Here is a 25,658-nt window from a genome sequence, read left to right on the forward strand (position 1 = left end):
TATTCGTTTGAAAATTCTAACCCAAGCATCTCTTGAGCTATTCAATGATTGCAGGTTAATACCAATCAAATGATGGCTGTCCCTTGAGGCTTATTAAGCACCAGTTTTGTCTCTTCTGTAGGAAGGTTTAGACTGTTTCTAGTTTGGGTTGGGAGACTGTACAGCACAAGAAGGAAGGAGGGAAGAAAGAAGTGGTTTTCAAAGTCTGTCAGGAAGAGAACCTTATTATGGCTTAATCAGAATGGGAATGGCTGCTCTTTCGTAGCAATGGTTGGGAGGAAGAGGGATGATCTCTACCTTCCTCCCTGTGACTTTGGAGCTACCCAGTCATGGCTTGGGAGTGACAGATTGAAAAGGGTTGTTTAGATTTTGCTGTTCAAATTGTGTGAACCCAGGTCAAAAACTGAGTATCTAGGATAAAAGCTTGAAATAAGCACACATGTATTGCTAGGATTAAAAGAGACTGACCAAGCAGGCTACAAATGACATGAAGTCCATTTCGACAGTGCAGAACAGGATAGCTCCGTAATTCCAAGCAACTGTTGGTGCCCGGACTCAGCAGTGTATTTATAAGTATATTAAATTGGGACTTTCAATTTTCCTTCAGTAGATACTACTCACTTATTCATTTATGTCCCTACCCCCACCCTAAATCTCTCTCTCTCTCTCTCTCTCTCTCTCTCTCTCTCTCTCTCTCTCTCTCTCTCTCTCTCTGAGGAGATCCTGTGTTCTGGAGTGGTAAGTTTCTTAGCTGGTCCCAACTCTCTGTAAAGAATCTTAATTTGGAGGTAAACCAGATATCCTAATTCCCCTTAAAAAAATGTGTCTCTCTTTATGTGAGCTATGACGCCAGGTATTTGATGCCCTACAGAAGGGGAGGAGTAAGGGAGGAAATTGAAAATACTTATGTGAAATTTCCACATCTGACTTTTAACAACATCTACGGCAGTGGGTTAAGTCCGAACTTGGGCTGTGGTAATGGATGATAGCCGGAATATGTGTCCACACTAAGCCAGAGGCTAGAGTACAATGTGGATGAGAAATGTACAGTTGAAGCCGACCATTTCAAAGACGATTTGCCACACACAGTTTGCATCCATGCAGACTGATAGATTTATAACTACACTATATACAGCAATGTTTTAGTGTATTAAGGCAACCACAATTTGGATACTTTGTCCAAGGTGGCTTGATACAGTTGGAGTGGTGATACCCTTTGACTACTTTATTTTTTATTTAGTTTAGATAAGAACACTTACTCCCCTTCAATTTTAAGGAATAATTATTAAGAGACAATGGACTTCTACTGTCTTTGTTTCTTTTTCTTAACAACCTACAGCAGCTCTCTGCATGAAAATAATCCAGTACCAAGGCATTGATAGACAGTTTTCTTTCTGGTGGGCATGGAATTTTGATTTTTGGTGGCTTATCAGTTATTCCACTTGCTGGGAGGGTATTAAAAACCTGGTTTTCTTCCTGTCTATTCGCCACTGATATGTTTGAAGTATAAAAATAACCTGGCTGACGCTTGGGCTGACATATCCCTTGGCTGCTCTGAGTCACTTTTTAAAAAAGCTTCTATCTGTACTGAGTACTTTTCACAATGATTGGGATTCAAAGCCGGTTAGTTCCTTGAGGGAGGATTCGAAGAGTGTACTTTACACCGCGAGTCACCGTGAGTAAAGCTCACCTCGTTTAGATGTGTACCACAAATCTGAAGGCAGCAAGTTAACGGAGTACATGAAAATACAACACAAAGGAAAAAGCAGTAAAAGACAATGCTAAATCAGTGTACGAGACAGGAGCATGAGCAGATCTAAGGTCGTCTATCAGTCCAATTCCACCTTCTGATCACAAGATTCCATCTGAGCAACTGTGCTGTTAACGGAAAGACTCATCTCTCGGGTCACTTGAAGAGGATGTTGGTGCCCCCCAAAGCCTAGTGGAATTTGCAAACCAAAAGAAATAAAAACCAATTATGCCGAAGTGGCTTACAAGCCAGCTGGTAAATTTGCAGCTTTGCTCCCCCTTGGAATGTTTGCTAATGGTGTTTCCCATTTAATTTTTCTGACCAGCAAATGAAATCGGAATCAAGGGCACACCTGGGATGAGGAAGGTCAGGTGACCACCATTGAGCACCAGCTTTGCGTTCCTCTGTCTTCTGCAGCCCGCGAAGATCCCGCCATTGAACAGCAGCAGTAACTACTATTTTTTGGAGGGGGTCCCCTCGTTCCACTACCCCAAGAGCTCCCCATAGCTCCACTCTGCCCTCTGCTCATCCTGCCCACCCGCTGCGGAGAGGGGCGGGATGTCCCTGTGGCTGGGCATCAGCCCCACCCTGGCTGCTGTGCTGCCCTACATCAGTCCCTGCCTGGATCCTGTCACCCAGGCTCGCCCTAGGGAAGGACATCACTCTCGCTGGCTCGGGACTTCCTTGGCCTTTTGGCCTTCACCTCCTCTTCCTGGGGAAGGGGCTGTGGCGGGGGCTGCGCGGGCTGCGCTGGGGGCTGCGGTCTGTGTTTCCTCTTCCCGCCCCGAGCGGACTTGGGCAGCGGCGGGGGCGGTGGGGGAGGAGGCGGGGGCGGCGGCAGTGGTGGAGGCGGCGGCGGGGGCAGCGGAGGCGCCTCCCGAGCCATGTGGATGACAGCCTCAATGGTGGCCATCACTGCATCCTGGCCCGAGGCCGGTTCCAGCACCAGGGGACTCAGGGTGGGCTTCTGGCCTCTCTTGCTGGGTAGGTCGATGCACTTTTCCAGCACAGGCATTTGGTCTCTGGAGTCCTCATCAAACTGTGAGGGCTGCTTCCTAGGCCGGCCTCGCCTCTTCTTGACAAAGTTGTTGCCGGTCTTTGATTGTCTCTGCAGCCGCTTGGCCTTCAGGATCTTGTTCACGTGGTCCAGGTTCTTCTTGGTGGACAGAAGCTTGGTGTAATGGCACATCTTCCGCACTTCGCATTGGATGGCTTCGATCTCTCGTCTCTTGAATCGTTTCTTCAGGGAGGAGCTGGCTGCAGGAGACAAGAGGGGAGAGGTTGAACACTGCACACAATGCCCTCCGTATATCGTTTCTCTATTTCAACAAAAAGTGACAAAAGTAAACGTTGGCTGACTGCATCATGTATACAAGGCATTATTTCAATCCTCACAGTTAAGGAAAACACTGTGATTGGTATTTTATTTCACCGTGTCTTTTGGGACAGGCTTTCTGTGGGCAGGCTTTCATGGGCATGCTTCTCTACCTCCTCCTTCCTCTGTTTTAAAAATAAGAAAACTGAGGTTCAAATCTCCTTAGAGTCTTATGAGCAGCGATGGGAAGCACAAAATATATTTATATTCTCTTTTTTCTTTCTTTCTTTCTCTCTCTCTCTCTCTCTCTCTCTCTCTCTCTCTCTCTCTCTCTCTCTCTCTCTCTCTGTCCTTCCTTCCTTCCTTCTTTCTTTCCTTCTTTTTCTTTCTTTCTTTCGCTTAGCCGTTTGACATTTGACCCAATTCAATTAAGCATTCACTGATGCTTCCCCTTTGTCTGACCTTGAACGGTAACACACAGCCCGCCCAAGTAACATTTAACCAGATCCTACTGTGAGAGGGTTGTGCCTGCACACCCTGGTTGGGAAGGTGTGGTCTTTTAATATTTTCCCGCCACTATTCTGGAGCTGTCAAGTTCCTTGATGATGCCTAATTAACCAACTTCTTCCTAACCTTCACCCTCTGGGAACCTCAAGGGCAATATCCGCCAGGTGTTTCTCAACGGTTCACACTCCCCTGCTGAATAGTTGTTTGCCAAGGGCCCTTTTCATGTGCTGCTGGCCAGACGCTCCTCCAGTTTATGAGCCTAACTTCTCAGGAAGTCCTGTACCTTGCCACTAAATGGCCTTCGGAACTGCTTCGTTTTGAAGTTCAGACACCATAAAGTGTGAATGTCTTCAATACATAACCGGCCTTTCACCCTCAGTTCATTGTCCTGTTCATGTCCATGAGCAGCACCTATGCATTTCCTGTGGACTGGCAAGCATGCAGCCGTACCTGCGTGTACCTGTGCACAAGGGCAAGCATTGCTGCTCCTCTTCTGTGCTGGCTGCTAGCCACTTGCAGACTTAAGTGTCTCCTCACTGAATTCTTTGCTGCTGGGATTTGCCCCAAAGAAGCCCAGTTAAAAGACTAAACTCTAAAGGGGGCATTTTTCATTTTACTGTGTTGTTTTCTCGTGTGTGTGTGTGTGTGTGTGTGTGTGTGTGTGTGTGTGTGTGTCTGTGTGTCTGTGTGTTCCTGTTCTAATTTTTTTCATCTATTAGTTGAAAGAGTAAATATCTTAAGGGAGAAATGGAAAAATGTGTTTAACACTTGGTCACCACTCTCTGAGTTCTCGGCTACTCCCACTTCATTCTTTCCCTGGTGCCCCAATTCTCCCTCATGCTGTGGCCCATCACAGACTTCCAGGAGGGTTTTATTTGAAGTTATTTATGCGCCGAGCCTCATGGAGTGGGAAGCGCTGAGTTTCATAGGCCAGGTCAAACTGCCACTGCTTTGGGCCAAAGGTCAGCTAGACTGACTGAGCGGTGAATAACTACTGAGCAATCTTTAAAATAAGTTATAAAGATCAAAATAGAACAAAGCCCGGAGTGAGCTTCTGACTATAAAAAAATAAAACTTTTGTAGTTAGTCTTGTAAAAAGAAAGGTGGCTCAATTATCCGTCCTCGTGTGGCTTTATGCAGCTCACAGGCCTCCTGCACTGTGTCTCCTGAATGGGGAGGATTGAGAGTTGCTTCCCGGATGGCCAATGGGACTAATCCTGGCTCCATCCAGTGCCAGCCTTTGGATGCATTCTACTTTGGATTCTGAAGGGAACAGTTGCAAATGTAGGGATCAGGGATTTCTTATCAGGCATTGTTAGAGGCAAGCCATGTACTTCAAGTCTATAGAGATTCTGAATAGTTTGAAATATCCCACAAACCTCTGGGCATCATTGTGCAATTCGCTCTCTCCGTAGTTTACAGGCTCGGTCTAGGAACTACCGGACGTACAACCCACAATATGGAGATGCTAATTTTGCAGACCTGTAGAACAGCTGGATATAAATATCAGCTGACTTTACTGGTTGTCTTTTCTGAGTAAGCTTGACAGAAATGCTTTCATGAGCTCATGTGAGGGTAAGTATAATAGGTAGCCAGTAAAAATGAAGCTTGATACTGGACCTGGTGTCCATGGTGGAGGGAGGAACCTGAAACAGTTGCAGGTGGTTGGAGGGTTGTAAATTGGCACTATCATTTTGGATAATGATGGGGCAGTAGCTGCTAGAGTTGACTGGTTACATTCGTAGTGCCCTAGACACTGTCAGGATTGACTCTGTCACTTATGAGTAATAAGAGGCAAAGAGGCTTAGAATAGGATCCCTCCAAATTCAGCTAATGCTGTAGGAGAATGAAGAAGACCAACACTAGGCAAAGAGCCAAGGACAATATAGTGAGGTAGCAGGACCATATACAAACACACAGGAACAAGAAACCTCTAAGTCAAGCTGTATGATAACACTTAAAACGTTGAATGAAAAATTCAAGTTTAATTTTTTTTTAAAAAAAGAAGAAGAAAGAATGTTTGTAAATTTAAAGATGCACGTCTCTGAAATCTTCTTCCACCGTCAGGATCCAGGTGACAAGCTCACAGCGGCCACTGTGAGGAAAATCAACAGCGAATGGAAGACTTCGGGAAAGGAGAGTTTTCAGTTTCTTCCTCCAGAGTTAACTCACAGAAGGGTACAAAGCCTTTAACCCAGGGCTGCCCAGCAGAAGTTGTTGAATGTTAAAAATGTTCCTTATCTGAGACCCGTCTGCTGGCGCACACCTGTGACTCCAGCATGTGTTCAGGTTGGATGTGAGGAAGTTAAGGGGATCCTTGGCTACGTCCTGAGTTCTACAACAGCTGGAGTACATTAAGACCTTGTCTCAAAAAAACGGGAAAAAAGGAGAATTAACAGGAGGTGGAGGACAAACACACACACACACACACACACACACACACACACACACACACACAAAGAAGAAAAAGAGAAAGAGAAAAGAACACCAGCTAGCAGTGACTTATGGCCACTAGTATTCAAAAGTAGCTACTTGGATGGAGACGGTAATAATTTTATTCAATGTAAATAGTTACTGTGTCTGCTTCTTGGGCAGGATGGGGGTTGACTAAACAACTGTAAAATACCAATGACAAATAGTTCTTGGAGGTTCAGTCAGTAAAATGAAGATTGTTGGGAATCAAGTTAAATGACTGGTGTCTTCCTAAAAAATGACTTGGATGACTGTAAAACTAATTATAAACTCCTGGAGGAGATAAAACAATCTTGTTTTTGGCCATCATTTTAATAAATGTTAAAATAAAAAAGAGACTCTGAAATACAATTTAAGTTAAACCCTGCCTGGGCATTGCTTGGTATAACTGCTATCAGAGATTTCTTTATTGTATTATTACTCTAAATTATGACTGTATTATTATTAACTTTTGACTTTTCATTGCTTTGTCTCATATGAAACCAACCAAGACAGGCTTCAGTGTTGCTGAATCCTGACTAATCAAGAGCTGACATTCTTGAGTAACGGCCCATGAGATTTACTAATGCTCCTTTGATTTGGCACATGCTTGATGTTTACCAAACTACAAGCTTAAAATTATGAGGTATAAGTGGCAAAAATGGATTCCTTAAACTCTTAGGACAGGAGAGAGCTACAGCTTTCATCCTCTTGAGGGTTCTATTCACGGTGCTTTGGGAGAATGCGAGACTCACCATTTCTCTGAAGTCACACTGGTTACCGCCCTTCAACTTAATGGTACGGGACAAAGATGAAGTTCTCAGGTCTGTGTTGTGACAATTTGGTACCCATGCCATCAGCTCAGCTCTATTGGACACTGGGTTTTATAACAATAGCCCTTTCTTTTGTGCACTAAGACACTTGAGGTTTCTACATGTGCAGAACACCCGACTCTCACTTTGCCCCATGCATATTTTTCAGACTTTGAGCTCAGCGTCAGTGTTCTTGCAGATGAAGGCCAGAATGGAGCAGAGCTGATGTGGCCTTGTCCAGAGCAGGTAGAAATGAAGGTGAACTCCTCACTATGAGCCATTTCATGCTTCTGGGTCTCTTCATATGTTTTATCCCAGGCAACTGAACTAAATGGTTTTCAAGGTTTTTTTTCCCCTAGATTTAAATATCACCATACATTTATTATCAATTGCCTTTGCAATGTGTGGGGTGGCTTTCTAAAATCTATTTCTCCTCTAATAAGTTTGAAAGCTCAGACTGGGAAGAAGAGTGTTTTGGACTTGGCAAGGTTTGGTATTCACAAATCTTTCTCCTTATTGCTCATGATTCCGAGCATCCCTCTAAATGTTTACAGATTTTCCTCTCTTCAAATTGTTTCATTATTGGACAGTAATTTCTGGGATCCTGCTGCAAAGATTGATTCCATATTTGCTCTCTTTCCTGCCATTGTCCTCTGTCTTGCCTGCTAGTTGCTATGCTTACAGAATAATTATGGCAGACGCAGGCAAAACAGCTATATTTCTTTATAGCTGCAATAGGAATCATTTTCTAGATCCCCAGAATTGCCAAGCAAGTGGTTTAGATGCTGTTGATCCGGACTTAGCTACCTCTTCATTCTCATCTTCAGAGGTCTGGGTTATCAGCTTTTGCTGATTTTCTTACATCTTTTATGATAAAGGGCGGATGGCCTTAGCAGTGATTTTTGTCTCCAGACTTTCAGATCTGGTGTCAGTACTGTAAGTGGAGTTCAGGGAGAACTTCCAAGCCTTGGTTATTTAGAAGACACCAGAAATTGGTTCTGATGTTGTTTGACTGTATTTTGTCCATATTAAAAACATAGTCTAGTTATCTAAGGCAGATTTATTTATGGACTAAAGAAAATTTTTCTTGGTCCTGAATGCCCCTAAAGGGAACTGTGGTCGATTTGGGGGAAGACTTTCAGGATACAGAAATTTGGACAACTAATGGCCTTAACTAGTAAAGTGAGCTTTGGTGTGAATTGATTTCTGGGTTGATATATGTTAGAAGTTTCTTTCCATAGATCATATCTCCTCCCTGTACTTTCTGAGATTCCAGGCACATCAAAGCCAGGCAGCAGCAGATGATCTGAAAGATGCTATTCAGTCAGCTCAAGAGAAGTTAGTTGCCTAATATTATACAATGTAAATTGTACATTTTGTGTGTTGTACTTGAATTTGTAACAGTAATGATTTTCAAAATTGTTTTAATGATATTTTGTATTACTTCATGGAAAGTATGTGACAACCTGCCTTGGTATATACAATTTCTTTTTTCATCTTTAAATTTAAATTAACCCTCTATAGTCCTGGCCTTAAAGATTCTTTTAAAGAGGACAAGTTATTATTTTTGGTTGAGCTCCTACAGGGGAAGGAACTGTTGAATAACCGTTGGATACTAAAAGTACTAGAGAATATTGCTCTTCATATTTAGAGATTGGATTAGGACCCATTCACCATGTGGGAACTCATGCTTAGAAATTTAGAAAAACAAAACAAAACAAAACAACAACAACAACAACAACAACTGCACATTGCTAGACCATCAAAAGCCCTCAGAGGTAAATTTCCTAATGTTGTTTTGTTGTTCAACTGCTATTAAATCACCTTTAAAATCAGCATGTTTATACCCACTGCCAAATGCTATTTCCAGCTTTAATCAGGGAGCATTCTCTTTGCCGTGAACAGCGAACAGCAGGGAATACAAAAATTCTTGGCTGCTCAAGGTGCTCAGAATAGGGGTTGGTGTAGTTCTCACCCATAAACAAGACATTTACACCACTAAAGGCTCAAGGAGGAGGGGAAGAAGGAATATAAGAACTGGGAAGTATGAAGAAAAGCTCCAAATGTGCAGTTTTCTGGGTGTGACACACCATGACAACCATAGACTCATAGCTCTGAGAGTCATCTTCACTGGGCATGCCCAGAAGTGGACCTGTCAACTGCTGGAGGTAGACACTTATGAGGAAGATACTTATCGAATGCTACCCCTATCTGTTAAACTATTAGCTACTGATAAATTCTGGGAAAAGGGGGCTCACTATCCTCAGCTGTGTACCCACTGGTGAACCTCTCTGATGGGTAGTTCTAAATCTATTCCCCTGCAGAGAACCTTGGTTAAATCCAATAGATCACTGATAAACAAAAGCAAGAGCAAATAGACAGGATACAGGATAGGCACTTGTAGGAAGGAGAAGAAATAGTTGGAAGTTGGACGAAGCCAAATGATGGTGGACGTGAGAGTAATTAGAATGCATTATATTCATAATTAAAATGCATTTAATTAATGAATGACATTATCAAAAAGCATTATCAAGATGGGGCATGTTTTCCACTTTTTCTTTTCTTAAAATTATCTTGTAATGTGGTGTTTCTTTTAAGTTACAGCCAGATTGGGGTATACTGTGAAAGAAAGACCATCCTTTCTCAACAATAACAGCTTAGAGGTCTTCAGCTCTGCTGCCATTTTATACACACAGTAGTTTCCTGATGGAGATGAGAAGGAATGGAGTATGGAGTTACTCTGTGTTCACCTTTATCTGAAGTGCAAGATGACACCAGAGAGCAAGGGTATTGAGCAGCTGCCTGTGTCCCATGTCCTCCCATAGACATTAGTGATGTTGGCAATTTAGAGCCTTGCCTTGCTCTCTTGCTTTCCACATCTCACCTAACGTCTCCCTCCCCTCTCCTTCTCTACATTCCCAGTGGGCACCACATTTCCCTACGAGGAAGCAAATTTAATTGGCTGTAGCGATTACTGCATCAATAATTTATGTTCACATTATTAATGTTTTACTAAATATTAAGAATCAAATTAAGCATTCTAATGAATAATATAGAGGACCAGAACGATGTTCTCCTTTGGCCTGTACAAGCATCTTCTGTAGTTTGACTTAAAGTTTCAAAGAAAAGTCCTAAGTTCCCAGGCATTGAGGGGTTAATGGAACATCTTAGAAGCTCACTGTGTTCATGTGCTGTCAGTCAAGCTTCCATTCTGTCATAGCATGTCAGCCCTCAAGGTTAATTTTAGTAAGACAAGAATTTTCAGCAAAAATGTTCAAAGTACTTAGTGATGAGGTAAGAAGGCCCATGGGATGGCTTATGTATTACAATAAGTTATCTTGTTTTCTCACTGCAGAGAAAGTGGCTTCCACAAGGATCAGCTGGACAACCTTATAAAACGAGAGTTTGGTACATACTCATGGCTTGGTGTATCCATGCGTCCTGACTAATGCCATCTCATAGTTGCTAAAACACAGTAGAACGCTTAGGCTCTCTACAGGACAAGGCCCCTCTAGATCCAAATTAATTGCATGAATAAAACAAAGCAAAGCAGCATCACACTATGGAAAGAACACTTTTGCTAATTGCTTGGAAATTTATTCATGATTTAGTAATTTTGTTCCAGAAAGTGATACGCAAAATAACTTATTTTTTAAAAAAATCCCTTAAATCTGAAAACTTAAAGCTTTTATTAGCAGAGTCAACTGAGGAGATTTGTCAACTCTCATAGTCAACATTTGGAGATTTGAACTAATTACAAAGTGCAAGGCCTTCTGGTTTCCAAGATTACCTAACCTTTAATTAAAAAAAAAAAAAATGGCTCGGCATGTTCCTGAGCAAACCTTGTCTAATTGATGTTGAGAGTGAAGAAATGTTTTGAATTAAGTACAGCCAGGGATGTTTTTCTTCTTTGAGCCCATATCTACCCTCATAACCTACCAATAAGAGACATGAAAAAAAAAACAATTCAGATCTTCAAATTATATTATTATAAGTGTGAAAACACAAGGCAATTAAAGGTTGCATGAAAACTCAGTCTGTTCATGCTCTTTAAATCATTTTTAAAATTGTAAAATTGGTAGAAAATTACTAGCAACAGAATACTTTTGTTTCATTGCTAGAAGACATTAAATGGAATGTGGGATTATTTTGGGAAAGTCATTCATATGTGAATTATTTTATTTTGTCAAAGTTTATGTTTTGAAAGGAAACTTTTTAAACTATTCATTTAATGGGATGACTCCTCCCAGTGATGGCATAGGATGAAAACCAGTTGTAGTTTACTATCCTAAAGTTTTTATGTGTTTAAAATTATTATACAGCACTTATTCAGTCATTTAGCATTTTATCTCCAGATCTTATCTTTCTCCAAGCTCCTGTCTAGGAAGTACCCAAATTTTCTTGAGGATGAATAGAAATGCCTGGTCTTCAGAACTGATAAGACAGTTCTAGCTTGGTAGTCCATGTTGATTAATGGTTCCTGACACACTATAAATTCCTAGAGGCTAAGCCTGGACAACAATTATCTATACATTCTCTCATTCATCACTAGTTGAACTTCAGGAAATTGGGTAGCCATCAGAGGAGTTCTGCAGCCACACAGAGCTCCTAGAATGAGTTTTAAGGCTGAGATCCTTCATTGCTTCATCTGTAATGTTGAAGTCCTGGTCCCTTGGTTTTCAGATTGTTTGACTTCAGTGGGCATGGTGATACAATGCCAAACACGGATGAGTTTACAGGTTGGAAAAAAAGTCACTTGAGGCTTTGAATAAAAAAGAAAAAAAAAAAGGCAGCAGTTGAGAGAAGTCTGACCCATCAAGAACATTGGTAGGAAAGCTCTAAAGCACACAGTGAGATTTTGATTGATCCAAGAAAGCTGGATGAAGGGCAAGAGCTTAAAGACCAAAGAGTGGGCCTGACAAGCCTATAGCTTCTGTGAATGTTCACCAGAACTCTATCAGATGCATTCCAGATTGCCTACTATGCACTGAAAAGAGATATTTTCTGTAAAACAAAACAAAACAAAACAAAACAACAACAACAACAACAAGCAAAACCTATCTGGAGTCCGGAGTTGCTGCCTGGGCTTTTGTTAAGTAGTGAATTGGAAGAAGCAGAAATTGCAACTGAAGGAAACAAGAGAACCCTGAACCTCCATGCTATTTCAGTAAACACAGGTTTTTGTTGTCACATGGACCAAGCCCACAACCTTGAAAAGACCCAAGTTTCTCAAATGACAGCCAGGACCCCAATCTGTGTCCTGTTATCTGAACATGGGGATTGTGAGAAGGAGAGGGAAAGGGTCTATGGGAAAATTTGAAGGAGGGGAATGGGAGGGCAAGGTGTTGTTACATTATAATCTGAGAAAGGAAATTAAATAATGTCAACAGTGAAAGGGTTCTGAACACAGAACATCAACAATAATTAAAAGTCAAGTGAGTAATAAATCTTTTCACACACTTAGGATAAGTTATGTCCCTGCAACTTCAGTTCTGAAATCACACGTGTGCCTTGGATTGCACAGCATACAAAATCAAAGCTGTGTCTTTCAGAAACATCTGAGCTCAGAGTTGAGGCTGCTGTGTGGTATAGATTGAAAGTGCTTATATTGCACATAAATGCAATTATAAATATAATTGCACACTGACAGAAGCAACATGACATAGTTACAGAAAAATACTTTTAACATCTCCTCACCATCTTTCCGGAGTAGCTTGTGTCAAATTAATATATCTTCATATTTACTATGTATTATTTATTAAACTGTGTTACATTACATTACATAAAAACTCAATCTCAAGTTTTTCTTTTGAATTGCTGACTTGGGTGTCATCAAATACAAACAAAACCACAAATACAAAAACAAAAACAGAAACCTGTTTGATGACTTTTGGCTTGGAATTAGTACAGACTTTCTAGTCATTCTAATATACCCTAGACAGACTTCTACCATTCCATACTATGAATTGATGTAAATCAGTGTTTTGAGCATTGATGGTCATGAAACAAAAATATCACTCAACAGTAGGAAATTCTGAAATTCGTCTGCATCCAATCGTATCAAATATTCAAATGGGAGTCAAGTCCAATGTGAAAATAGACTAGGACATATGCCTTATAAGGATGTAAACTTGCCTTTGTCTTTAATAAATAGTAAATTATGACATAAAAGAACAGTTTTAAAGTAAGTTTCTTTCTGATTTATTATCCGCAAATGTTTGATTTGCATACCAATGAGCCTGCAGTTTTGTCAAAATTTCTCAGGCACTAAAAGAGTCAAGAGTCTTTAAAATGTCATGGTAAGTTCCATCCTAAATTCAATTCCTGGCACTGAAACAGAAACAAAGATACGAAGTCTGAACTGGACAACTGGAGAAGCTGGGTGGAGGTGAAGTCGAGGCCAAAACATTTCTCTAACTGAGCTACACAAGTTAAGTTCCCTAGCTTGTCAGTTAAGCAAGGAGCAAGGTTAGGCACAGTCTCCCAAAGGGGCTATTTCCTTTTCCTCTCTGAAATCTGCTGTGGCATTAACTTTAATCATAAGTTGATGTTGCATGCAATGTGACAGTTTACATGCATTTTCTTACTCAACAATGAGTTATTTTTCTTCTGCATTTTGAAAAGAATAAAAAGAAGATAAAATATGTACCATGGTGACCTTAGAAATAGTTGTACATCTCAAATATGTGTGCTGAGGGGAAGAAAATTCTTGCCTGAAAAATCATGCCTGAAGTTTACGAATAACTGGAAACTATGGGCCTTGCTTTCTTTCTCATTTGAAACTTGCTTATGCGATCCTCAGGTTTATTGTTACTGATCCAGTAGATGTTGACCTGAAAATTAGCAGGAATGGAGCTTCTCATCTGGAATCATCAACCCACAGTTCTCTGGTATGATGATTTGAATGTGCTTAGTCCAGAAAGTGCCACTATCAGGAGGTGTGGCCCTGTTGGAGTAGGTGTGGCACGGTGGGGGTGGGCTTTAAGGCCTAGCTGCCTGGAAGTCAGTATTCTGTTAGCAGCCTTTAGATGAACATGTAGAACTCTCAGCTTCTCCTGTACTATGCCTGCTTGGATGCTGCCATGTTTCTGCCTTGAGGATAATGGACTGAACCTCTGAACCTGTAAGCCAGCCCCAATTAAACATCATTTATAAGACTTGCTTTGGTCATGGTGTCTGTTCACAGCAGTAAACCCTATGACATACAGCTTTAGGTAAAGCTCTTATTTTCTTGGAGAAATTGTTACTCCTGAATCATGATCTGCAAAAGGGCTCATACCACCAGATATGACATCTATCATATGTTCTAGATGGGACATCTTCAAATCCTTCATCTATGTTTTTTAGAAGTTAAGTTCTAGACTACATTCCATTTTCATAATTCTCCTTTAGAGACTTAAAAAAATCTGCTAAAGTGCCTCTTAAATTAGTGCCCCCAAATTAAACCAATTTGGCATATATAAAGTGTTTAGTACCAAGAACTTAGGCTAATTAATTTCTATAATCAAACGTACAACACTTACATTAATAAGGCCACAGTTAAAAAAAAGACTGCACATTTTCAATAGCACATAGACTATTGGCTCATGGAAAATAAAGACTCAATAGCCCTCTTAAATGTTTTAACATACATTGCCATCAGCCCCGAATGCTGCTGTGGAGACGTGATCCTGAGCATAGCTGTAAACCTTTCATTTACATTTGCAAAGTTCACTTTTATTGGTCCTGATCATCTGAGTTTTGAGCCTCATTAATCTTCATTTCCACCCCTGCCAACTTTTGAGGCCTTTCCTTTTCAAAGAGGTGAATAATGTCGAAATTAATGACCGCCCTTTTCACTCCTGTGGGCTTGACTCAACTCAAATGCACACTGTTTTACTAAAATATCAACGTATACAACAAAATAGCTCTTCATTCTTCATAACAACAATAAGCAATTACACCCATTGCTTTAGATTTTTCCCATGCTGTTGCATTTGTCTGCTTAGCAGATGATGGATGAAGCCCAGAAACAATAACTCTGCATGGCCTACAGGTGTGTGTCCAATCCCATTATTTCTGCGAGTGTCAGAGGGGATATTGCCTTTGGTGGTAGATAGGAAGAAAAGTCTTGCACTGTCCTTTCACCCAAAGGCAACTTCCCTGTTCTAGTGAGGGAAAAGACACAAAACTAAGTAATGTTCCTTTTGATTCTAGCACTTGCAAATCTTCCCTGGAATTCATTTATAATTTAATATTAAAGCAAACTTTTATTATTTTCAAACCCATATGCTCCATCTTAGTAAATCCTACCCAGTCTTTAAAACTCTCAGCATGTCCTCTTTCTAAATGCTGTCTTGACCCTTCCATTTAAATATTAACCTTTCGGCTTGAGTTCCATTGCTGGGTTCTCTCTAATAGCGCCATATAAGCTGTCCTGACTTTGCACTATAGAATTAATCGATATTTATCCTTCCTCTTACACCATGTCTTCCTACTGAACCAGGACCATGTGTTAGCTTTTCTCATTCATTCTTAGAACAAATATTGAAGGAGCCCCATGTTGAGCCAGGCACCAGGCCAGGCGCTAAATTCTTTGCCTTTCTCCCAGTGACTAACATGAAACTCAGTTAACTAACTTGAATTGAAGTCATTTCTACCCCAGACTTATCCTAGTCCAGACCTCAGCATCTCCTTTGCAGATTCTGCACTTGGGGAATGAGAGGACATTTGGAAGGATCAGAAGCATCATGTTTTAATGGGGAGCTTGCACATCTCAGTGGTTTGTCACTTGCCTGAGAGAGTCATTAAGGCAGGAGTCTCAGCCCTGGGACCACAAGTCCTGTGAAATAGAGACCAACATCCAGTGTACTCTATGGGAGAAATCCGGGGTCAGTAACAAAAAAACTTTGGAACACATTACAAATCACTAAGAGACCCAGTTTGAATGCTTACTAAAGTTACATATTGACAGAAGCCAAGAGTGTTCATATTAATTACCTAACACCAAAAGGTAATACCATGTAAAACAGCCTCCCCAAAATACAAACTGAAAAGCTTATACACAGGGTTGCGGAATAAGGGGGAGAGGAAAAGGGGAAACAAGAGGGAAGTAGGGAGGCAGGAAGGGATCCTTAAAAAATGTTTAAAGAACAGTTTCAGGTTCCCAGAGAAGGAAGGGCTATTTCAAAATTTTCCTTCCATCCTGTTGCTCCAGAACACATATAGCCTCCGTCGTGGACAGTTTTTTATTCATTGAAGAACATCTGGGTGGAAATTATAATTTTCATTGGAAGGAGGGAAATCATATGCTGCCATGACTAGTTGACATACATTCATATTCTGAAGATGCTACCCATTGTCTGCTTGGGAAAGAGTACAGATCTCCTTCACCCATAGGCTCAGGGAGGTAGCAGAGCAAATACTTTTTTCCACTAATTTCAGATTCTCGACAGTTTGAGAGGAAAAAGCTCATTCCGTTCTTTTCTTTTAGAGACTGTAAGTTATTGGCTACTAAACCATAAAACTTGGCTGCTCAGAAAAGTTAGTGTAAACAAATTTAACGTTACAATGCACAGAGTCAGGGTGTTAGTCATGAACAAAACACAGACATATGCTCTCGTGTAAATAAGGGCCTAGATCATCAGACTCTAGAGTCTGCTTCCTATTAATTATGCAACAAAAATGAACTTTCCATATGTAAAACCAAAAGCACTTAGCTTTGGCAACTTCATGAGAAAAATACCAGGATTGTGGGGTCCTGCGAACTAACAAAAGCAGATTTCAAAGAAAGTCTTCTGCAAATAACTTCAGGCATGACAGGACAGCATCACTTAGAAGAATGTTTATGAGCAATGATACTGTGGCCAAGCCCACCAATGTCACCCGGGCTATGGGTCTGGCTCCCCTGATGAAATGGTAGACAATAGTGGGCATCTCTTTTGTTCTGTGCTCTGCCATCCCTCTGGGGCAAATCTTGAATACAGGCCATGAAATGTGCACATACTTTGCTGAGACAAGTACAAAGTTTCATTTCTCATCACTAATACTTTTTCTATCGTTGAAACTGTTCACTGCAAGGGCACACTCACTTTTTCTAGGCATTATAACAGCCATCTGGTGTCCCTAGGCATAGAGGTATTTAAGGGAATGGAATTCTCAGGCAGGAGGATTCTTTGACAGGTAAAAAAAAAGAAAATCTACGAGAAATGGGAAATACTTGAGTTCTGTCCTGGGACCCCCTTCCAAAGCGGACTTAGTAACACACACTAACAGGATTCATTTCAATAGTCATTCTAAGAACAGTTTAAGCATTAGGCATCTGGACTAGTGGTGGGGGGGGGGGTTCCTTGCTGGTGGAGATGTGGGTTCTTGTCACTCATGCTCAGTGACTATGTCTGTCAGAGCCACACTATATCTTACAAGGCAAGTGGGATGCATTCTTCTGGTCCTGGATGAAACAAGAGGAGAAAGGGAAGGAACTCAGACTTTGGAAAGAACCTAGGTGGAGATACTTCATACATAACAGCAAACACTGGAGTACCTCAGCACCCCTGCTTACAAAGATGGAAATTAAGGCCTCTCAGGGCCACTTTCCCAAACAAAGCTTATATCTAACAATCATGGGCCTAACAATTTAGACAATTTAGTCCTTCCTTCCTTCCTTCCTTTTTTCATTCCTTCCTTCCTTCCTTCCTTTTTTCCTTCCATCCTTCCTTCTGTCCTTCCTTCCTTCTACTTCTTAAGCCAGGACCTCATTGTGTAACCATGACCGTCCCAACATTCACTGTGTAGCAAGCCAGCATTGAATTTCCAGTGACTCCCCTGCCTCTGCCTCCTGATTACATATGCCACCACAGCTGGCTAGCACTGTCCATAGACAGTAATATAATACATTTCATAGACAGTTGTCTAATACCATTTATTAGGATAGAAGAGAAGACAAGAAATGAGAAAACATGAGTCTGAGTTTCCCTGTGAATGTTTACTGTTGACTGCACTGTCACACTACTCCCAATTTACAATGTCAGAGGCCTCTTTAACAATTCCTCAATTCCATAATTAAATTAAAAAAAAATATTACTGCAAGTTACACATTATTTCTTTTGGATTAAAGATCCTGAGCACTATTTTAATTCTCTTTATATAGCTTCATGATTTTCTATAGAGAAAAAGTCAACACACACACACACACACACACACACACACACACACACACACACGACAATTTAAAATATCTCAAATATAAAACACTCCCAGTTCCAAGCATTTCAGATGGGAAGCTGAAGACATTTGTAGTATGTATGTTATGCACACAAGTGCTTACACGTAAATTTTAGATTGTTTTTTGAAATTATCTTTTGCTAATTTCACAAGTGTACATGTGAATGTGGATTACTCCTACCTCTACCTTCCTTAACAGTTCTTGCTGCTGACAAAGCCCTACTTCTGCTTCCTGGGTGAGTATCAGTTTGTCCAGTGAGTACTGTTCCTGCTCCCCTTCCCTGTAGGAATCTAGTTCTCTCTCTTCACGTCTTTGTTGTCTTGTTTTATGACCCACTGATTTTAACCAGGGCCTTCTGATTGACCACAGCTTTGTAATTTTCCAATAAAGCCTAGTAGGCTCACTAGTGAGTACCTATAGCTCCATGAGTTCTTCTGGAGTAGGCTCTCTTGGTAGATGGCTATCGACAGGTTTAGTCTTGTGAAGACACAGTGCAGGTAACCTCTGATCCTATGACTCTAGGATTGCATGTTATATCGAGAAGATAGAATTTTGTAGCCATTATCCTTGTTCCCCCAGAGCTTACATTCTTTCTTTGATTTCACATGTGACATCACATAAGAGGGGATGGTGTAAATGTCCTGCTTATGGCTTCACATATAACTATTATTTCTCAGCACTTTTTAGTAGCTGAGAGACTGCATTCATTGTTCGCTGTAAAGAGATGCCAATTAAGGCGGAGAATAGCATTTGTCTATGGATGTAAATACCGGTGTTTAGAAGGCAATTTGATGCTATATCATTTTAGCTAAGAACAGTCATATTCAACTGCAGGAGACTGGTTAGGATGGTAAAAGAAGGTGGTAGTTAGAGATGGAGGACACAGTCTATTCCAGAAAAACAGTCTCTGTCCACTGGCTTAAATATATTGTCTTTCAACCAGTTGCTACCAGATGGTACAGAAATGCCAGAAAATCTGAGATTCAAAATGCTAGCCGTTCTTAATTAACTTAACAGATTAGAGCTTTCTGGTAGGTCAGCCAGAACTACATCGTCTGCCCCCCAACTCCCCGCCACTGAGAATGATCAGTGTGTCTCATGCTGTAATTTGAATAGATCTCTATTTTGACCTCAAATTTCTTTTTCACCCTCATGAAATTTCTGTATGCCCAGACAGAAGCCAAGACACTGACACCCAGAGAGACAAAAACTAAGATATCTGAGAAATATTGCAAGTGAGTCCTGTGAATCTCAGCTCTCTGTTGGTGCTCTTCCTGTGCTCAGGACTCTTCTAGTACCATGAAACTAAAAGTGAGTGACTACTCGAGTGTGAAATGATAGTTGGGCAGGATGTAAAGAGAAGGGAAATTAAGGGGCACAGTAAAGGAAACGAGCCCCCATCCAGAGTCTCTCACTAGTCACTGATGCAGGCACAATTGACAGCACCTGTTGTAAGGATGCTGCCACAGAGATGTGATTCCTTTCTACCCAGGTCTTTTCAGCTCAGAACGTCTAAATGACAGTAAGGCATGTTTGAGGCTGAGCATATACGATTTTTAGTATGTGTTTACTCCTTTCCCAGATATTTTCTTGTATGTCACAAACAGGCCTACCAACCTTTGTTTAAAATGGAAACATCCTAAATCCTCTACAACCTTAGTGATCTGGGGTGCCTTGGCAGTTATAATCCATTCCAATGTGCCTCAGGAATTAACACATAAGCTCATCCAAATTCCTTAGTATTGCTTTGAAGGTATAACTTCAATCCCTCTCCCCCAAATGGCATACATGGAGTGAGACTGTGAAGGTAATTAATGTGACTTTTTGACAAAAGCCACATCTACTCTTGTGGGCATATCTTATCCTCTCCCTTACCGTCTCCTTGTATAAAACCTCAGGCTTAATTCTATGTCAAAAATCCCTTCTTAATAGAATCAATGTCTGCTCCATACTGACTAGTCCTAATACTCTTTTCTAAACTGAAATCTAGAGTCTGGCTTCACCCAAGTTACAGTCACTGGAAAGAATACCTCTGGCTGCTTCAGGCTATGGAGTTTCATCTGCAGACTGCGTTCACAGCAAATGATGAAGCTAGTAGCATGTCAGATTACTCTTCACTCCATTCCTTTAAAATATCGCCCATCCTCATATGTTTTCAGGTCAGATAGATCTGCCCCTAATACTGTTCAATCTTCTCAGGAGCCAGAGCTGACCATGTACTTGACTATATTATTCATAGGGTTGAGTTTATTCTGGCGACTACCTAAATGACTGATTTTGTAACAAATAATTAAATATTTATATGCCTAGCAATGTGTGACTAGGATGAGTTTGATAGACCAAATGCCTACAATGATATGAAGTGTGGCCTGGGGTAAGAATTCTTGGAAGGGAAAACAAGGATAGAATAGTTTTCTAAGTGAGGACTGATGATAGGGTCTGAGTTTCACAGCATGACAGATAAATCATGGCAGGACATGACTTCATTTTGGACATGGGATGTGTCATTAAGTACTTACATATTATACATTAGATATGAGACGTGTATTTTTGCATGTATGTGTGCATATGTTTGCGTGTGTCAGGGTATACACATGTGTGGAGGCATGCATTCAAGTGTGCCAAGGACCTCAAACTCTCTGAGTTATTGTGCTCAGTTAGCTGGCCCATGAACCTCAAGTCTCTGTAGTTGTCCACCTCCCATTTGGTGTTTTGGGTGAGTGTCACTGTACCTGCTTTTTTCTTTCTGTCTTTTCTTTTTTCATGAGCATTGGTTATTTAACCCCCTTTTCTAACAGGACCATCTCTGCTGACACTGGTGAGTATTTTGACTTGTTTCCTTGAAACAGAAAAGGTTGAGGTGATTTTGTGTTCCTTTTACTAATGAGGAAACTTAGAGGCTTGAGGTGTCAGTCAGCCTCCCTCACTTGTAGAAGATCTGGAAAGAACTGTGGTACTGGGATGAGGACTCCACAGCAATCCCATCCTTGAATCACAAATGTGGTTTCTATCTCACCTCAGTGACTCGGAAGACCCCAGCTTTCCAACCAGGTAACATCCTTCACCTCTCTACACTTCTCTTTTAAACTTATATCACGAGGTAGGCAAAGGTCTTTGTTGGTCTTTTCTAACCAACAAGGTCTTATCTAGTCTTTCCATGGCAAGCAGCAGGAGAAAGATGTCTGTAGATAAGTCTGCATTCATTGTTTCATAATCTTTGCTTGATATTCTCTCTCTCTCTCTCTCTCTCTCTCTCTCTCTCTCTCTCTCTCTCTCTCTCTCCCTCTCTCTCTCTCTCTTTCTGTCTCTCCATCTCTGTCTCTGCTTTCTTCAGCTGCAGCAGCTTGCCTGGACCACTTAAGATCACTCCTAATGACCATCATTACACTTTTCCTCCACACCGCCTGGGGCCATCTCTGCAGCAAAGAGCAGGAAAGATTTAGCCCCTCTCTCAACAGCTGGGCACACTTTCCTAACTTCACAGAAACTGAGCTTCTTTAAAAAAAGAAAGAAAGAAAAAAAAAACCATCCTCTCCATTAATTACAGGAAACCCAAAGTACTATGCCCCTTCTCATTAACATAGCTGCTTTCAGTTGCCACTAAATTATCTCAACACCATTAAATCAACAATCTAATTAGACTTCTGCAACTAGAAAAAAAGCCAGTGAACAAGGCAGGGACGGTGGTACTTTTCATCTCAACACTGGTCATAAAATATTTGTGCCTTTTCTTTCTGTCCTGTATATAACCGGCCCCTGGAAGAGTCCTCTCCGTCTCTCCTATTTAGGAGGAAGAGCTTGAATATTTGATATGAGTATCTTAATAGAAATCACTTCACGTATGGGAGATTTTCCTTTCCACATTCTCAGAGTGTGGAGGCCTCATTACAATAATCGCACCTGACTCCCCCTGCGCCTGATGCCTCACAGCCAAACCTCCCACTGGGCTTCAATGGAGGCGTGAATGATACTATCACTGGGAATAAGATAAAATGTATTATTATCATTACTCTATTTTTAAGAGGGTCTGACTGTGGCATGAGGTGGTTGGTGCCTTATCTGCATGGTGCATTCAGAGATAAATTGAGTTAAATTTCTTAGAGATGCTGCGTTTTCAAACCTGTCATTAAAGCTTCCATCATCTTCTTTTTATTTTTTTTCTCAAACATCTCAGTTTTGGTGAGAAAATGATTAGCTATATTAGGTCCAGACATATCTATTGAGTATCTATTATGCACCAGCACTGCACAAGGATCTTCTTACCATGCCATGCTAGCCAACAGCTCATCCACAGTTCTCTGGGTCTTTAGTTCTTGACTTTGTATTCCTTGCCATTATGTGGGTCTATTAGACTACAGACTGTCCAGTGTAAGGTGTGTGTGTATGTGTGTGTGTTCTGCATTCATATAAATGCTTGTGAGTATATGCGGGCAGGACACTAGGTGCCTATCTCTATGACTTAATGCTTTGAGGCATGGCCTCACTGAACCGTGCTTGCCCTTTCAACTAGCTAAGCTACCCAATGCTGGAATTACAGGTATGCCTAGTCATGTTGGCCTTTTACATTGATGGGAGGGATTAGAACATGGGTCCTGATTCTTGACCTGATTCTAACAAGTGTTTCTAACCCTGAGCAACTTTCCCCAGGCCCTATCTAAGACTCTTTATATAAAAACAGTTTTGCCCTGATGTTACCAGAGACTGGGCTGACATTGTTGGATAAGAAGATGAGGTGTTCCAATGTTTCTCCCAAACATTATCAGGATGGTTTCATTACTAATGCTTCTGGAAGATAAAGGCATTGCCTCACTGTGCTAGTTGGTATAATGCTAGGGTGTCTGTTTACAGTCAGTAGTTTTCCCATTTTCTCAGACAGCAGTTGACAGACAGACATCTCAACCAACATTTCAACACTAAAAGCTGAGATTTTGAAGGTTAAATGATGTCTGATAATTGAAGACTGGATTCAGTCCCTTGTGCGAGGCAGGAGTGGGCCTACTATACGAAATATAGAGATCAGAGAGTGGGCTTATGAGGAGCCAGGGAAGTAGTAGTATTCAGTGACTCTGAGTGGGTAGGAATGGATACAAAATGGGTACTAGAGAAGAACCATTACAAATTAGCATCCAAGTGACACATAAGACGTGTGTATAAGAAAAAAAACATTAAAGGTAGTAAATAGATAATAGCAATAGTATATAGAATACACTATAGTATATAAGGAAAACCCCATTAAAGCGAGTAAGTAAACCGTAACAATGAGAATAACAGCCTCAGTACCAATGGCAGCACCAAGAGCTGAGCTCCTACTAATATTCTAGGGTTTTCACAGTTGTTACTTCATGTATTCTTCACCATGATTCTCTACACTAGATGGCATGTTCTCCCCATTCTAAAGATAGGAAAACTGAGGCCGGAAACCATCCAGTTTGTAAGTATAGGCAGTTTCAAGTCAGAAAACACATAAACACATATTCACCTGAAACATTTAGTGACCACACAAGAAAACTCAGCCAGCATTTGGACATAGAATAAACGAGAAGGTGTATCATTCCAATCTTCCAGCCATACCTGCTCAAGAACTGTTAACTATCTCCATAATCAATGGATTGCCTATTTATTATTGATTAAAGTTCCAGAAGTCTGGCATTCTCTTATTAATTTGTGTATTTGTTTATTAGGACAGTAACAAAGCCTTTTTGTCTATATCTCCTCTTCACCATTCTTACCAGCATGTTGTTATCCCCTTTAAAGAGCTGCTGGTAGGTCTCTTAGTTTGCTTCCTATTGCTGTGGTAAACACTATCATCTTTAGGAGGAAATAGTTTATAGCTTATAGTCCATCACAAAAAGAAGGGAGGACAGGAATTCAAGGCAGGAACCTGGAGGCAGGATCAAAATCAGAGCCTTTGCAGGAGCTCTGCTTGCTGGCTTGCCCTCTGTGGCTTACTCAGCCATGGAATGCTTAGAGCACTCAGGACCAACTGCTAGGACTGGCATCACCCACAATCAACTGGGCTCTTTTCCCACACCAATCATTAATAAAGAAAACACCCCAAAGACTTTCCTACAGGCCAATCTGATGGAGGCAACTCCTCAACTAAGACTCACTCTTCCTAGATATGCTTCAAATTGTATCAATTTTATGGAAAAACAAAACAAACAAACAAACAAACAAAACCCATAAAACTAACCAACACAATGAAATTCTTTGAAAGTCAAGATTTGGTCTGAAAGTAAAGACTTACAAGGAGATGGACATGCAGGAGATTGTTGGAGGAACCTGATACTAGAAAACTGGATTCTTCCCAGAAATATTATAGCTTTGGCCATGAATAATGCTAGATTAAATGGTTCTAGGATATCCAGATTGAAGCAAGGCATAAAGAAATAAAACAAAAAACAAACACCACCACCAACTGAGTTTCTCAAGGCCAGGTAGAAATAACAATTGCCAAGATTTTTCAGAAAACCCTTTGATGTGGTGCAACTCTGATGTTTGTGTGTGCTTGGGCCAGGGAGGGTCACTACTAGGAGGTGTGGCCTTAGTAGAGTAGGTGTGTCACTATGGGTGTGGCCTTTAATACTTTCATGCTAGCTGGTCAGAAGCTGGTATTCTGCTAGCAGCCTTCAGATGAAGATGTAAAACTCTCAGCTCCTCTTGTACCATGCCTGCCTGGATGCTGCCATGCTCCCACCTTGATAATGGACTGAACCTCTGAAGCCAGCCCCAATTAAGTGTTTTCCTTACAAGAGTTGCCTTGGTCATGGTGTCTGTTCATAGCAGCAAGACTCTAAGACAGAAGCTGGTACTAGTGACTGGGCATTGCTGTGATAGGTCTGACCATGCTTTAGTTGAGAAGAATGTGGATTTGGAGACTTTGGATTTGGATAGCAGTGGAATGCTTTAAGTTGGGCTTAATGGACAAGCCTAGTAGGAATATGAAAGACTGTTTCTGAAAGTGATTTGAACTTGGGTAGACCTGGCCCAAGAGGTTTCAGTAGAGAAGAATTCCAGTATGTGGCCTAAAGACTGCTTTTGTGGCATTTTCGTCAAGAATGTGGCTGCTTTTTGCCCTTGTCTGATGAGTCTCCATGAGGCTAAGGTAAAGAGATTTATAATAATTGCATTGACAAAGGAAGTCACACAAAAGCCCAGCAGAGATGTTGCTCTCTGATTAAGTCTCATAAAGAACTTGTTGAATAAACATAGCAAGCTTCAAAAGGAAACATATAAAAGAATATAAAGTTGGCCTTAAAGTTGGGTTTATGACTAAATTGTTTAAGGAATGTCAATGCTGACAGTGACTAGCAGAACACCTTAAGGGCCAACAGTCTTGTGAGACTTAAGTGTCCTCACTTTGCCATGGGCTGTGGTATTGTTGAACATGGCAGAGTGTACAGCTTGAGAGAGTCATGGATTAGCTGTGACACAGAACAGATAGAACTAGGAACTGTTATGTGTTTCACTCTTAGGACTCATAGCTACACTGTGTGTGTGTGTGTGTGTGTATGTGTGTGTTTGTGTGTGTGTGTGTGTGTGTGTGTGTGTGTGCGTGCCTATTAATATGATCTCTTCCTCAATATGAGGGAAGAAAAATAAAATCCATGCAACTAGAGT

The 25,658-nt window shown here is 41.0% G+C and overlaps 1 protein-coding gene across 2 annotated transcripts in view; it reads right to left on the reverse strand.

The window, feature by feature from the left end:
- Nucleotides 1-2,396: 2,396 nt before the first annotated feature.
- SETBP1 (SET binding protein 1) overlaps nucleotides 2,397-25,658 on the reverse strand; it is a gene marked incomplete at both ends in the record, with an annotated part of 309,623 nt that continues 286,361 nt past the window's right edge. For both annotated transcript variants that reach the window (XM_080919811.1, XM_080919810.1), the window contains one exon: nucleotides 2,397-3,007. In XM_080919811.1, the coding sequence (XP_080775937.1) occupies nucleotides 2,397-3,007 (611 nt within the window). The remainder of the gene's footprint in view (nucleotides 3,008-25,658) is intronic.

The sequence above is a fragment of the Micromys minutus genome (assembly GCF_963924665.1).
Source record: "Micromys minutus genome assembly, chromosome: 8".
NCBI classification, from domain to species: domain Eukaryota; kingdom Metazoa; phylum Chordata; class Mammalia; order Rodentia; family Muridae; genus Micromys; species Micromys minutus.